General features: G+C 39.8%; 1 protein-coding gene across 2 annotated transcripts in view; it reads right to left on the reverse strand.

Moving 5' to 3' along the window:
- SLC18A2 (solute carrier family 18 member A2) overlaps window positions 1–14,958 on the reverse strand; it is a 50,355-nt gene that overhangs the window by 25,404 nt on the left and 9,993 nt on the right. For both annotated transcript variants that reach the window (XM_070752640.1, XM_070752639.1), the window contains exons 4-7: window positions 7,435–7,493; window positions 6,552–6,635; window positions 5,504–5,596; window positions 1,334–1,423 (exon numbers count right to left, since the gene is read on the reverse strand). In XM_070752640.1, the coding sequence (XP_070608741.1) occupies window positions 1,334–1,423; window positions 5,504–5,596; window positions 6,552–6,635; window positions 7,435–7,493 (326 nt within the window). The remainder of the gene's footprint in view (window positions 1–1,333; window positions 1,424–5,503; window positions 5,597–6,551; window positions 6,636–7,434; window positions 7,494–14,958) is intronic.

A 14,958-nucleotide genomic window follows, 5' to 3' on the forward strand; every position in this document is an offset into this window, starting at 1 on the left:
TTTTTTGAGCAATACACTCACAAACCCATACACACATAAATATATATATTTGTAGATTTCCACGTGTATAGGCAGAGGTGAGCTACTGCCCGGACCAGGGGACGGACGCAGAGGGGTAGCAAAAATGGAGCTCCACCCCAGAGCACCCATTTTGCACTGAAAGATATTGAAAGAAAATGCAGGGTGTCCTGCATAAGCCACGCCCACAGTATGGTAGTAAAAATTTGGTAGCCCTTCATTGGGTATAGGTTTTTGCTGAATTTGAAAATTAAGGGAGACTACGATATATCTTTTAAAATAGTTTTTATTAATTATTTACACTAAAACAAAGACAGGACAAATACAATGCAGAGAAAAGAAAACAATACAGCAATACACACAATACACAAAAAAGAAAGAACTAAAAAAAAACAGAAAATAAATAAATAAAACAAAACATATATTTGCCAGCCTGCAGGTTGGCATTGTTACTACAGCTTTCACTGTTATTTACTATATTCATATTTTTACAAGAATCTTGGCCATGTATATTTTACTCTTGTATCCAGTATTTTATGATTAAAAAATAACAAAGGTAACAAGATTGCTAGGAAACAACATATTTGACTGCAATGTAATTGTTTAAAGTTTTAAATATTTTTTTTGGTCAACCCAGTTATACCATCTTTTCCACATCTGGTAGAATTCTGTATTATCTAATAATAGGATGGATCTATTAGATAGATCTATCTAAATAAATCTATTCTACTCTCCCTTAATTTTCAAATTCAGCAAAAATATGTGACACATACAGAATATAGTATTTCGGCTATGAATAAATTAATTAACTGCCTTGGAAATGGCCCTGGGTTGGGCCGAGAAGCATTAAGCTTCTCCCATAATTGGGTATACCAGGGTGATTCAATATATACAGTATATGGAACCATGACACTACAGGTAGTCCTAAACTTACAACAGTTCATGTAGTGACCGTTCAAAGTTACAACGGCACTGAAAAAATGACTTATGGCCGCTTTTTCCACATGCATGACCATTGCAGCATCTCCAGGGTCATGTGGTCAAAATTCAGACACTTGAAAGCTGACTCATATTTATGACGGTTGCAGGTGTCTCAGGATCATGTGATCGCCTTTTGCAACCCTCTGACAAGCTAAGCGAAGGCTAGATTCACTAACTGTGTTGCTAACTTAACAATTACGATGATTCACTTAACAACTGTACAAGAAAAGTTGTAAAATGGAGTACAATTTACTTAACAAGTACCTCAATTAGCAATGGAAATTTTGAGCTCAGTTTTGGTCTTAAATTGAGGATTACCTGTTCTTTGACTTACCTCCATCAAAAAGAGTCAATGCTGCTAACACCAGGAATGGGGCTGCCTTTCCAACAAATTCATACAACACACTTCCAAAAGGTGGACCCACTAGGAAAAACCAGACCAAAGTGACTTTTCTTAGTAAATATTTAGATTCTAGTAAGATATATCGCCAAATATCAGCAACGATGAAAGACAATTCTATAGACAGATAAATATTGTGTTTGCCATTTAAATTAAAACCTCATTTCAAAACTTAACCCTACATGGCTTAGGGCCTGACTATTTACGGGACCATCTTCTGCCACATACCTCCCAGAAGCACAGATGCGTCCTCCTCCAGGTCCCGTCGGCCCTCTGGAATCAACTCCCCCCAGAGATTAGAACCGCCCCCACCCTCCTTGCCTTTCGAAAGCTCCTGAAAACCCACCTATGTCACTAGGTATGGGGAAACTGATATGCCCCTTAGCTACTAGGTTTTTTTATTTATGGTCTGTTAGGTTGTGTGTTTGTTTTTTATAATAAGGGTTTTTAATTCTTTTAACATTAGATTTGTACATTGGATATTGCCGTTCCGAGTGCTCTGAGAGGGGCAGCATACAAATCTAATAAATTATTATTATTATTATTATAATGTAGGTTGGCGAGACCGCGGAGGAGAGCCTTTTCTCTTGCCATCCCGGCTCTATGAAACCAACTCCTCCCCCCGATGTTCACACTGCTCCCACGCTACTGGCCTTTTGAAAAGCTTTCAAGACCTGGTTTTGTCCACAGGCCTGGGGGCTGTGAATTCTAACATCAAATGTGCCTGAATTATGTTTGGCTGGTATGTATGTTGTTAGATTGGTTTTTTGGGTTTTTATAATGGGTTTGTTGGGGTTATAATGGGGTTTTAATCTACTGTTCATGTTCAACCTCTTTTTTATTATTATACTATTGTATTGTTTTTTATTGTTTTAAGCCACCCTGCGTCCTGTAGGATTGGGCGGCATAAAAGGTGTTGTGGTAAGCTCTGGCCCAGCTACTGCCCCAAGGAATGTGGAGGTGGATGTGGGGGAAACATCCACATGCCACAGGCCTGTTTTGCTCTCGATAGAATCTGACGACGAAATCTCCTCTGACCAAGGAAGTGTGAGTGACAGGGAAGAGGGGAGTTTGGCAGACAGCCCAGGAGGAGATCAATCTTCCTTATCATCCCTGGATTCTGAACAAGAACTTATGACAGACCCACGCATGCGGAGAGTGATGCATAGAAGAGAACAACTGAAGGATTATTACAGGAAATAAGTGAGGCCACCTGTGGTTGGGTGGGACTGCTGTAATTAGTGCTACAGATAAAAAGAGCAGCGTGCTGGTTTAGACTTGTGGAAGTTTATCTGATTCATAGTTTCATCAAGATCGTGGTTTTGCTGTTTCCCTGTTCAAGACTGTGTGTGGACTTTCTGGACTTTGGAATTGAACTCAATTTCCCAGTTACTGGGTGAGAAATTGGATTGCATTTAACCTGTGCCTTGCGTGTATCAGAAAATCCCTTTGACATTTTAAAAGGGAGTTTTTTCTGCTTTTCTGTTGATAAAGACTTTTGGTTTTCCTTCTAATAGGGGAAGTTTCAACTTCAGACAAAGTAGAGAAAGCATGCAGGACCATGACATCAGGAATTCTTCCCAACAGCTTAAAATAGCTGTGTTCTGGCTCATGTGATGATGGAATAGGGGAAGGGGCTTAAATGGAACAGCCAGCTACATTCAGAGGCACTAAAGGGATTCAAAGGGAATATACTTGGGGTTTTTTCTCCACAGCCATTTGGTCCATTTTGGTCCATTTTCAACCTTGATTTTTCTTCTATCTGCTTCTCTCCAACGCCCAATTTGGTCTATTCCATTTTATTTTTAGATAATTATCCTGCATCGGACAGTTTTTAATGCACAATTTATTTTCAATATTCAATTGATTGCAAGGGGATAAAAAAAGATCATTTTACTGAATTATTTGGGACATGTATCTGTTCACAGAAATACTTGCCTACTCCATACATTTTTTTCAATTACCGGTATATATCAAATATAGCAGAATATGATAAAAATTCAAGAATGTCTAAGCAACTATTGCTTTGCTACTCATTAAGTATCTAAAGCTACAAAACAGAAAGGAGGCACAATTACATATTCAGTATATTGGCAACTCAGAGTCAGTTTGGTGTAATAATTAAGGCCCAAGGCTAGAAAGAGAATTCTAGTCCCACCTTAGGCACAAAGTTAGTTAGGCAACGTTGGGCCAGGTACTCCTTCTCTGCCTGAGAAAAAGGCAATGGCAAACCACTTCTGAAAATGTTCCAGGAAACTGACTTGTCAAGGCACTCGCCAGGAATCAAAACGTCCTTCACAGTACTCTGTATCAGTTTAAGAGCCGTGGTGGTACAGAATGCAGTACTGCAAGCTAACTCACTGTTCACTCGAGGAGTTTGATTCTGACTGGCTCAAGGTTGACTCAGTCTTCCTTTTTTCCAAGGTTGGTAAAATGAAGATCCAGATTGTTGGGGGCAATATGCTGACTCTTTGGGTATAATTTTTTTCCGATTTAAAAACATACATTAAAAAAACACATAGCATCAATGCTTAACATACATAGATAAGAACACATATGTGGTGACTCTATGAACTGCTTAGAGAGACCTGTAAAGCATTGTGAAGTTTTATATGTGAACCGCCCTGAGTCTACGGAGAGGGGCGGCATACAAATCTAATAAATAAATAAATAAATAAATAAATAAATGAATGAATGAATGAATGAATGAATAAAAAATAAAAAATAAAAAATAAAAAATAAAAAAAAATAAAATAAAAATACCGTATTTTTCAGAGTATATGACGCACCGGAATATAAGACGTACATTAGTTTTTTGGAATGAAAATAGGGAAAAGGATCTGCTTAACAGGTATTCATCTGGCTAGCAATCTTGGTCTGGTCAGCTTCAGGACATTATTTTATCCCCTGGTTAGGGCTTTAAAAAAACTTTATTCAGAGAGTAGCAATAAAAGAGCTTGCAAGCCAGTAAGAGCTGGGAACATTGTTAGCCCCTGGTTAGGGCTGGAAAGAAACTTATTCAGAGCAGGTTGGAGCAATGAAAAAACCTTGGAAAGAGTTAGGGCTTCAAAAACATTCTTTCCGAGAGTAACAATGACAGAGTTTGCAATCTGGTAAGAGCTGGGAACGTTGTTAGCACATGATTAGGGCTGGAAAGAAACTTATTCGGACCAAGTTAGAGCAATTAAAAAACCCTGCAAAGACTTAGGACTTGGAAAACATTCTTCGCAGAGAGAAACAATGAAAGAGCCTGCAAGGTAAGAGCTGGGAAGATCATTAGCAGCTAGTTAGGGCTGGGGAAGTGGGGAAGCTACATTCAATGTATAAGACACACCCAAATTATCAGCCTCTTTTAGGGAGGAAAAAGGTGCATCTTATACTCTGAATAATACAGTAAGTCTAAGTGCTATTGCTATTGCTATCTTCTCTCTGTGTGTATATACAGTATGTACAATTCTTTGATAAGCCAACAAAATAATTCTGGGTCAAATAATTTATTTAATAGTATATTCCTGTGTAGGTTTACTCAGATGTTGGTATTTATGCATTAATTGGCAGTGACTGTAATGTAAGAGTAAAAAAAATCATAGCTTGAGGGACTAATCACATATGCATTTAGTTGGGAGTAAGAAGTTTGGCTTTAAAGTTGCACTGTTGATTGAAAAAGCAGCCTATGAAATTTCTAAAATTGCATACAGGAATACTGCAACTTAATACAGTTCATTTAGTGACCGTTCAAAGTGACACTGAAACCAAAAAGAGGGAATTACGATGGCTTTTCACACTTACAACCATTGCAACTTTCTCATGGCCATGTGATCAAAATTCAGATGCTTGACAATTGGTTCATATTTATGATGGTTGAAGTGTCCCAGAGTCATGTGATTGCCTTTTGTGACCTTCTGACAAGCAAAGGCAATGGGGAAATCCAGATTCACTTAACAACCGTGTTACTAATTTAATAAATGCAATGAGTCACTTAACAACTGTGGCAAGAAGAGTTGTAAAATGGGACAAACTCACTTGATAAATGTTTCACTTAGCAGCATTAATGTTTGGCTCAATAGTGGTCGTAACTGATCCGGGGAACATTGTCATACTGACCTAATACCCCCAAGGCCAAGCCTCCCAAGGCAATCCCCATTGCATTGCCTCTTTCTTCATCATCGGTATAGACGCTGGCTAGCATACCCATCCCTGCATAAAAAGAAAAGCCAAATAAAAAACACGAGGCTTGTTTTCAACAGACAGGAAATTACACTAAGATATGAGCAATCACCTATGAAACATTTATCTTCACACATCCAATAAAGTGTCCTTTGGAAAATCTCTTAAGATCAGGGAGGGAGGGGTGAGAAGTCTCTTCAACTCTGCTTCTTTAAGGCAATGGGGCCTTTAATACAAAAGGAATAGATGTCTCCCCCGCTCCCCCTTTAACTTACCCCTTTCTTTGCAACCATTTACCAGAAAGTGGCATGCATGAAAGGAGAATGGATATAAGTTTGAAATCTCAATAATCTGAAAAATTCTAGGAATCTAGGATGACTGCAATTAACTACACATTCTAAATCAGTGTTTCCCAACCTTGGCAACTTGAAGCTATTTGGACTTCAACTCCCAGAATTCCCCAGCCAGCTTTTGCTGGCTGGGGAATTCTGGGAGTTGAAGTCCAAATAGCTTCAAGTTGCCAAGGTTGGGAAACACTGTTCTAAACGGCACAGAACATATTAAATCTGAAAAATGATTTTAAAGTTTTTAAAAGTAGAAGAAAATATTGTAAACATTCTTAAGAAATTCAAAGCTGTTTATAATTAGAGGCCTCATCAGTAGTGAGTTCTAAAACCCTTTGCTACTGCTGTGTGCATGCTCGCACGCACACACTTCTGCGCATGCACAGAAGTGTTCTGGGTGGGTGGGCGGAGCCTCCTGCCACCAGTACTGCCAATTCACAGAATCGGGCTGAACTGGAAGCAACCCACCGCCTGGACTCATTTAATTATATAAAGATATAAACACTAAAATATAATATACATATAAAGATAAAGATATAAAGATATAAACACTAAAATGGTTTGCAATTTGATCAAATCCTTAGTAAAGAGAAGAATAAACAGCTATAGACCCTATACTGATGTACATGTTAGAAACCTACCAGCTACAGAAGAACAAGATGAACCAACACCTTGGAGAGATCTTGCGATTACAAGCAATGCATAGCTGTTTGAAAAGGCAAACACTGGGAGGGAAAACAGGAGAAAATATTTTTAAAAATCTAAATTTGAAGGTTAAAGCCTTTTATATTACCCTATTATTAACATTCCTTTAATCTGAATTTTCTGTGACTATCATGTGAATTTCAATCTGAATTATTTTGTCTGATTTCATTTAGGGTTATTCTTGCTAAAATGATTAGCCTCTTGGTGACACAACATAAAAGAAAGAAATGTAGAGAGCTTCTTATTAAAATAACATTTTTGTTCCATTATTTCACAATACTTTCTTGTAGCCAAGATACAATTTAACTGGTTTAGGAGGGTCTCCCCCCCCCAAAAAAAAAATTGACTAGCAAGCTTCTGTGGGTTATACACATTGTTATATAATAAATAGAATAATTCAATTGAAGGAGTCACTCTAATGAATGAGAGACATTCAAGAGCATTCCTCTTTCCATTGGTCAATGGTTGCTGTTTATCTGGCAAATAAGGAAAGGCAAGATTAAAGTGTCTTATTTTTCTATCCACTTGGTCCTTTCTGTTTCAATAGTATGAACTATATAAGAAAACACTTCAAAGATACTCTAAGCAACAGTGATAAACAGAATGGTTATGTGAATACTACATTATTATGCCACAGTTACAATCTGAGGAACAAAGTCTTGTCTTCATTGATGTTTTACCCAACAATTTTCTAGTGAAAGCTTCCTATATTCTTAGAACCAAAGGACATCTAGATTTGACAATGCAAAACAGTGTTTTGTTCCCATTTTTCCTTCTCTTCTGTAATACTTGGGGATATAGGAGAAAAGCAACACTTACTTATTGTTGAAATAAACATGATGCAGAAACCAGCAAACATGGGGACCTGATAGCCTATCCTGGAAAACAAAATCAATAGCAATTTTTGACTCATTACACATGCTTTTCTGTACTTACAACAGATGTTTCTTATTTTTTAAGAAACTGAAAATAATATCTTGTAACAGAGCTAGGCAACATTTTGAAGGTCAGAGAAGAATTTTGAAGGGGAAAGCATTTGTGAGATGTTGCTCATGTAAAATGAGTGGAAACACAAAAGAATGTCAAATTTTTGCCAGGCTATAAGCTTTGTTTGTTTCAGCAAGAATGAAATAAATTCTGGTTCTTACCTTCATTACAAGTGAATACAGTGTTCCCTCGATTTTCGTGGGTTCGAACTTTGCGGATAGCCTATACCACGGTTTTTCAAAATATATTAATTAAAAAATACTTCACGGGTTTTTTTCTATACCACAGTTTTTCCCGTCCAATGACGTCATACATCATCACCAAACGAATAATTTTTGCATATAAATTAAAAAAATAATTATTATTGTTAATAAATAATAATGTTTATAAATATCAGGAACACTAAGTGTTTTATTCAATGGTGAGAACCAGTAATAATGGCGCGTAAATGGTTGTTAAGGGAATGGGAAATGGTAATTTAGGGGTTTAAAGTGTTAAGGGATGGCTTGTGATACTGTCCATAGCCAAAAACGGTGTATTTACTTCCACATCTCTACTTAGCGGAAATTCGACTTTCACGGGCGGTCTCAGAATGCATCCCCCACGAAAATCGAGGGAACATTGTAATTACATTCAAGAAATTGGTTCAGTGAGAAAACACAAAACACAGCAGTGCAAAACTTTTAATATTGAAACATAGGTTCATACTGGCTTTGGGTTTGCCCAAAGCCAGTAAGATGGTTGACATTTGTGACAGAATTGTGAGGCAAACATAACTTCTCTAAATGAAATCAGAATTTTTTACAGATCTCTGCAGATTATAAATAATTTATTTCAAAACTCACAATTAATTTTATTAACTTAGCCTACAGAACCACATATCAATAATTTATTAGTACCACTAGAGAAATGCCGAAATAGAAGGAGTACAGAGATGTACACACAAATTCTCTGGTGTTTCAAGAGATATTTTGTCATGAGATACTAAAACAAGTAAGGCTTGAGGCCATTCTCTGTTAATTCTTCATCAAAACATCAGATCTGCACCAGATGATATAAATACAACTTACTATGATTTTTCACCCAATGAAAATAAAAGAGGGAAATTTATAGAAAGTTTCTGCAACAATGGTTTTTCCACTACAATTGCCCTACCCTTTTCTAATCTGCTCCAACCACATCATTGTTGCCTTTGCTGGAAACCATTAAAAGAGGGAAAAGGGAAACCATACTGGTAATATTGCGAAGGAAACTACATAGCCTACAATCATTAGTAAATGTAGCTAAATTAAGGAGGAAACTATACTTACTTTTAGAAAAGCCTGGAAATCTTTTATGATTTTTTTTGGCTGAAAACGAATAAATACGAACTAGTGATTTCAGTATTAATTAATTTAAAATATTTGTATAATAGAAGCAGCAAATTTTCTATTGCGGCTTGACTTCCTGGCTCCAATCCTTCCCCGCAGGGAGGTGGAACCGACTAGTAGGTTCCGCCCCAGACGCCTGATGGATCAAGAAGGCTTCCAGGGGGCGCTTGGGGTTATTCCAGATACACTCGTCCACAGTTCGGCAGAGTCTCTTGCTGAGGCCTGGAACAAGGCTGCAGCGGAGGCTCTTGACCGGATTGCGCCATTGCAACCTCTCTGCGGCACTAGACCCCGTAGAGCTCCATGGTTCAATGAGGAGCTCCGGGAGTTGAAACGCCAGAAGAGACGTCTAGAGAAGCGATGGAGGAAGAGTAAGTCAAAATCCGATCAAACACTTGTAAGAGCTCATATTAAGACTTACAAAGTGGCGCTCAACGTGGCAAGATGCGCGTATCATGCCGCCTTGATTGCATCAGCGGAATCTCGCCTGGTTGCTCTGTTTAGGGTGACTCGCTCCCTTCTTAACCAGGGGAGAGTTGGGAAGCCCTTGCAAAGTAGTGCCGAGGACTTTAATACATTTTTCGCTGATAAAGTCGCTCGGATCCGGGTGGACCTCGACTCCGATTGGATAACAGAGTCGACTGACAATGAGTCAGACAAGGTGACTGGGGCACGTACTTGTCCACCTGTCTGGGAAGAGTTTGATCTGGTGACACCTGATGAATTGGACAAGGCCATTGGAGCTGGGAGTTCCACCACCTGTTTATTGGATCCGTGTCCCTCCTGGCTGGTCTCGGCCAGCAGGGAGGTGACACAGAGCTGGGTCCAGGAGATTGTCAATGCTTCTTTGGGGAGGGTGTCCTTTCCGGCTCCGTACTAGGAGGCACTTGTGCGCCCCCTCCTCAAGAAGCCTTCCCTGGACCCAGCCATACTTAATAACTATCGTCTAGTCTCCAACCTTCCCTTTATGGGGAAGGTAGTTGAGAAGGTGGTGGCGCTCCAGCTCCAGCGGTCCTTGGAAGAAGCCGATTATCTAGGCCCTCAACAGTCCGGTTTCAGGCCCGGTTACAGCACGGAAACTGCTTTGGTCGCACTGATGGATGATCTCTGGCGGGCACGGGACAGGGGTTTATCCTCTGTCCTAGTGCTTCTTGAACTCTCAGCGGCTTTCGATATCATTGACCATGGTATCCTTCTGCGCCGGCTGGAGGGGTTGGGAGTGGGAGGCACTGTTCTTCAGTGGTTCTCCTCCTACCTCTCTGGTTGGTCGCAGTTGGTGTTAGTGGGGGGGGTCAGAGGTCGACCTTTAGGTCTCTCCCTTGTGGGGTGCCTCAGGGGTCAGTCCTCTCCCCCCTGCTATTTAATATCTAGATGAAACCGCTGGGTGAGATCATCCAAGGGCATGGGGTGAGGTATCATTAGTACGCTGATGATACCCAGTTGTACATCTCCACCCCATGTCCAGTCAACGAAGCAGTGGAAGTGATGTGCTGGTGTCTGGAGGCAGTTGGGGTCTGGATGGGTGTCAACAGACTCAAACTCAACCCTGATAAGATGGAGTGGATATGGGTTTTGCCTCCCAAGGACAATTCTATCTGTCTGTCCATCACCCTGGGGGGGGAATTACTGACCCCCTCAGAGAGGGTCCACAACTTGGGCATCCTCTTCGATCCACAGCTCACATTAGAAAAACATCTTTCAGCTGTGGCGAGGGGGGCGTTTGCCCAGGTTTGCCTGGTGCACCAGTTGCGGCCCTATTTGGACCAGGAGTCACTGCTCACAGTCACTCATGCCCTCATCACCTCGAGGTTCGACTACTGTAATGCTCTCTACATGGGGCTACCTTTGAAGAGTGTTCAGAAACTTCAGATCGTGCAGAATGCAGCTGCGAGAGCAATCATGGGCTTCCCTAGGTATGCCCATGTTACTCCAACACTCTGCAGTGTGCATTGGTTGCCGATCAGTTTCCGGTCACAATTCAAAGTGTTGGTTATGATCTATAAAGCCCTTCAGGGCACCGGACCAGGATATCTGCGAGACTGCCTTCTGCCACACGAATCCCAGTGGCTGGTTAGGTCCCACAGAGTTGGCCTTCTCCGGGTCCTGTCGACTAAACAATGTCATCTGGCATGACCCAGGGGAAGAGCCTTCTCTGTGGCGGTCCCGACCCTCTGGAACCAGCTCCCCCCAGGGATCAGGACTTCCCCCACCCTCCTTGCCTTTCGTAAACTTCTTAAAATCCACCTCTGCCGTCAGGCATGGGGAAACTGAGACATCCCCCCTTGCCTATGTAGCTGTATGTATATGTTTGTGTGCATGCTTCTTTATACACTGGGGTTTTTAGGCTTTTTAATGTAAAATTGTTATTTTAATATCAATTATTATGTTTATAATTGCCGAAAAGAAAACCAGAAGTGTTTCTTTAGATTTCTTTTTCGTTTGTCTTTCACTTTCTTTTACTCTTTTTTACTCTTTTAAAAAAACTCTTACTTCTTTTTCTTTTTTGTTTCTGTAGTTTCTTAAACTGTTCTTCTAATAAAAACCCAAAGGGCATCTCACATTTTTACTAGAAATTCAAATGAACATGCAGTTGCATCTAAAATACCTACATAAATTAGACCTAACCATTTCAAGAACTGTATAACCAGGTTTTTCCATCTATATATTGTGAGCCCATTCAGCATGTAAGCTAGGTTCCTATATTACTCTAAATAAAAATTAAACCTGCTTTCTAAAAGTAACACAACAGTAAAACTTAGCAGATTTTAATATTCAAAGTGTAATGCAAATATTATCCTGCCCTCCTGCTATTTCGTCTAAAATAACTATTTTATTTATTTTATATTAAATAACAGAAAAGTATAGTTTCAGGGTTCAATCTATCATTGCACCTTTGATTTTGTAATATTTTAGTCTTTTCAGTTCAGAATTTTGCGAATAAAATTGCTACTGCTTTTGATATTACTTTACTGTTTTATGTGCTTTGGTTTTATTTCTTGTAGACATTATGGTGGGATATCATATATAATATATGCTACATAAACAATTAATAATAAAATAACCATAGTGGTTTTTTTAAAAAACTGTTTTACATTAGATCATCATGTGTGCAGTGTCTTATGGATAAACACAAATTTGTGCTTATTTGTTTGCTGTGCTATGCCTCTCCAATCCAGAGAGATTCTGAATGGCTTCTACTTTATTCTTTCAATAAGATTAAAATACCACCCACCCACCCCCAAAAATATATATAATCAGATAACTAACAATAACAAAGAAAATTAGAAAGAAAACTATGATCTCCAAGGTAACATTCAGACACAACCCAGAATATGAGCTCTATCTCGGACCACATCTCCTCATGGGGCTTTATAAAATAGTTTTACAGCTTTACCAAAACCCAGGAAATTGGGGATTAGTCTGATCTCTGGAACAAATACAAGTACAAATGCTTCAAAGAAGACGGACTGTAACTGAAAAAGCTTTAGCCTGTATACCTATAGATTGAATGACCTTACTTGATCTGAATGGACAGGTAAAACCATTTGGAGGAGGCAGTGCTATAGATATTTAACTCTTGAGCCACAAAGTCTTTAAAAATATGTGACAATTTAAGAATTTCACCTGAAAGTAAACTGGCATTCAGTTCAGCTCTCAAACTAGAAGTGTTATGTGGGAGGAATATAGCAGAAAAATACTGTTTTCCGTAAAATAAATTACAATACTCCCATGGGAGATGACTAGATCAAGAATGATTGTAGGAATTTTCAGTTCAGAAATATTCATAATTTCTGCAATAGATATAATTGTACAAAAGGCCTCTTGACCATAGCTGTCATCTTCTCTTTAAACGGGAGCCATGAATCCAAAATAATTCTGAAATTATGATTCATTCATTCATTCATTCATTCATTCATTGAATTTTTCCCATGTTTCCCCAAAAATAGGACACTGTCTTATTTTTTTTGAACCCTGAAATAAGCACTTGGCCTTATTGCCATGCACTGAAAAGCCCGATTGGGCTTATTATCAGGGGATGATTTATTTGGGGGGGGGGATCATGGTATTGTCGCCTATTCACCCATGGTGACTCAAGGTGGCTTACAGAATATAAAATCACATTTAAAACAATAAAATTAATAAAAAGAAAAATAAATTAATATATTATAATGCTTCTAATCACAGCCTATCACAGTCACCTCTGACTCTGGTTTCATTAACTCTTACTTGCAGGCATTTATAGTAACAATAGCAATAGCACTTAGATTTATACATTGCTCCATATGCTTTACAGCAGGGGTGTCAAACTCAAGGCCCGTGGAGCAATTCCAGCCCACAGTGTGCTTAGATTTGCCTCACGGGGCCACCCTGGAGGCAGCGAAGGATTGGCCCACCGTGCCCCTGCCAGCAAAAATGGAGTTTGGAAGGGCAGTGCATGGCCCTCTCAAGCTCCATTTTTCCTGGCAGAGGGTTGTAGGAGGCTGTCCCAACCAAAAACTGAGCTTGCAAACCTGTTTTTGCTGGCAGAGCGCTTGGGTCACCGCAAGCTCCTCCCACACAAGTGATGTCAAGGTGGTCATGCTCACCTGGCCATGCCCCTCCCCCATCTTCCAAGTCAAACACAACCCTAAAGTAGCCATCAATGAAATCGAGTTTGACACCCTTGCTTTACAGCATTCTCTGAATGATTTACAAAGTCAACATATTGCCCCCAACAATCTGGGTCTTTTTACTGTTCTGTCTGGGTCACTCCAAAAGCCAAGACCAACCCAAAAAGAGAAGCCACACACACCGGTAAAAGGCAAAGGCAGTTTATAAAATTCAAGAAAAACACAGGTAACAGAAAATGTCCTTACAAACAGGAAAATGCTGTATCTTCAAATATATCCACGAAGGCAAAAGTCCATGCAGCAATACAGGATTTCTTGCTGCCAAGACGAGGCTGTAGATAGCAGACCTACACCTCCCACGGGACTTCCAAACTGCTGAGCCACAAGCCAGGAACAGAGACACCGAGAACAAAGCAGGACGCCGTAACTCCAACTGATAACACTCCACATGGCTTCAAGGGCTTGCCTGCCTTTTAAACCCTGCTAAGGAGGACCACACCCAAGCCCAGCTGTTCCTAATTCAGTGCTGATAATACTTCTTTAATTGCTCCTTTCTTTGATCTGAACGTCTCTGTCGAATGTCAATGACGGCTTGTGCTTCATCACCTAATGACTCCAAGCTACTGGCTGGGAAGAGCCCCCCCCCGGGGCTCTCATGCTGTTCTCCTTCATCCCATTCCTGACTTTCCTCTCCCCCGTCCGACTGCTCAGCCCCCTCCTCTTCGCTGTCATCCTCCTCCGGGCATGGAGCCAGCAGAGACACAGCCAGTCCCTGAGCAGCCTCAGGCTGAACCACAACATTTACCGACCTCTGAAGGATGGAAGGCTGAGTTAATTTTCAGCCCTGCCAGTATTGAACTCCTGGCTATCGGCAGAATTGCCAGCAGTACTGCATTATAACAAAGTGCACAACAAGCTACCTTAGGAGGATGTTCTTTGAAAAGTAACAGAAAAATAAATATGATTATAATTAAAAACTGTGTTTGAAAGCTTGACTGGAGAAAAGTGCATAATTTTCACTCATCACTCCCATTTTATTACTGAAGAGATGGCAACAGTTTTACAAACATAAGCTATTTCATTTCTAGTTCTCATTATCTGATATCTTCCTTAGCTAAAAAAGAGTTCACTCCTTCTACAAGGTGCCAGTATAAAAACAGAAGAGAAACAAAGTTGAAAATTATTCAACTTTGGTAAATAGAATGCTGATTTATTTAAGGATGATATAATGCAGGCTTATTAGCAATTTGTTTTAATAATATGTGTTCTGTCTGGGCCACTCCAGAAGCCAATACCAACCCAAAAAGAGAAGCCAGACACACTGGTAAAAGACAAAGGCAGTTTTATAAAATTCAAGAAAAACACAGGTAACAGAA

This window comes from Erythrolamprus reginae, chromosome 5 (assembly GCF_031021105.1).
Source record: "Erythrolamprus reginae isolate rEryReg1 chromosome 5, rEryReg1.hap1, whole genome shotgun sequence".
In the NCBI taxonomy this organism is placed as follows: Eukaryota; Metazoa; Chordata; class Lepidosauria; order Squamata; family Dipsadidae; genus Erythrolamprus; species Erythrolamprus reginae.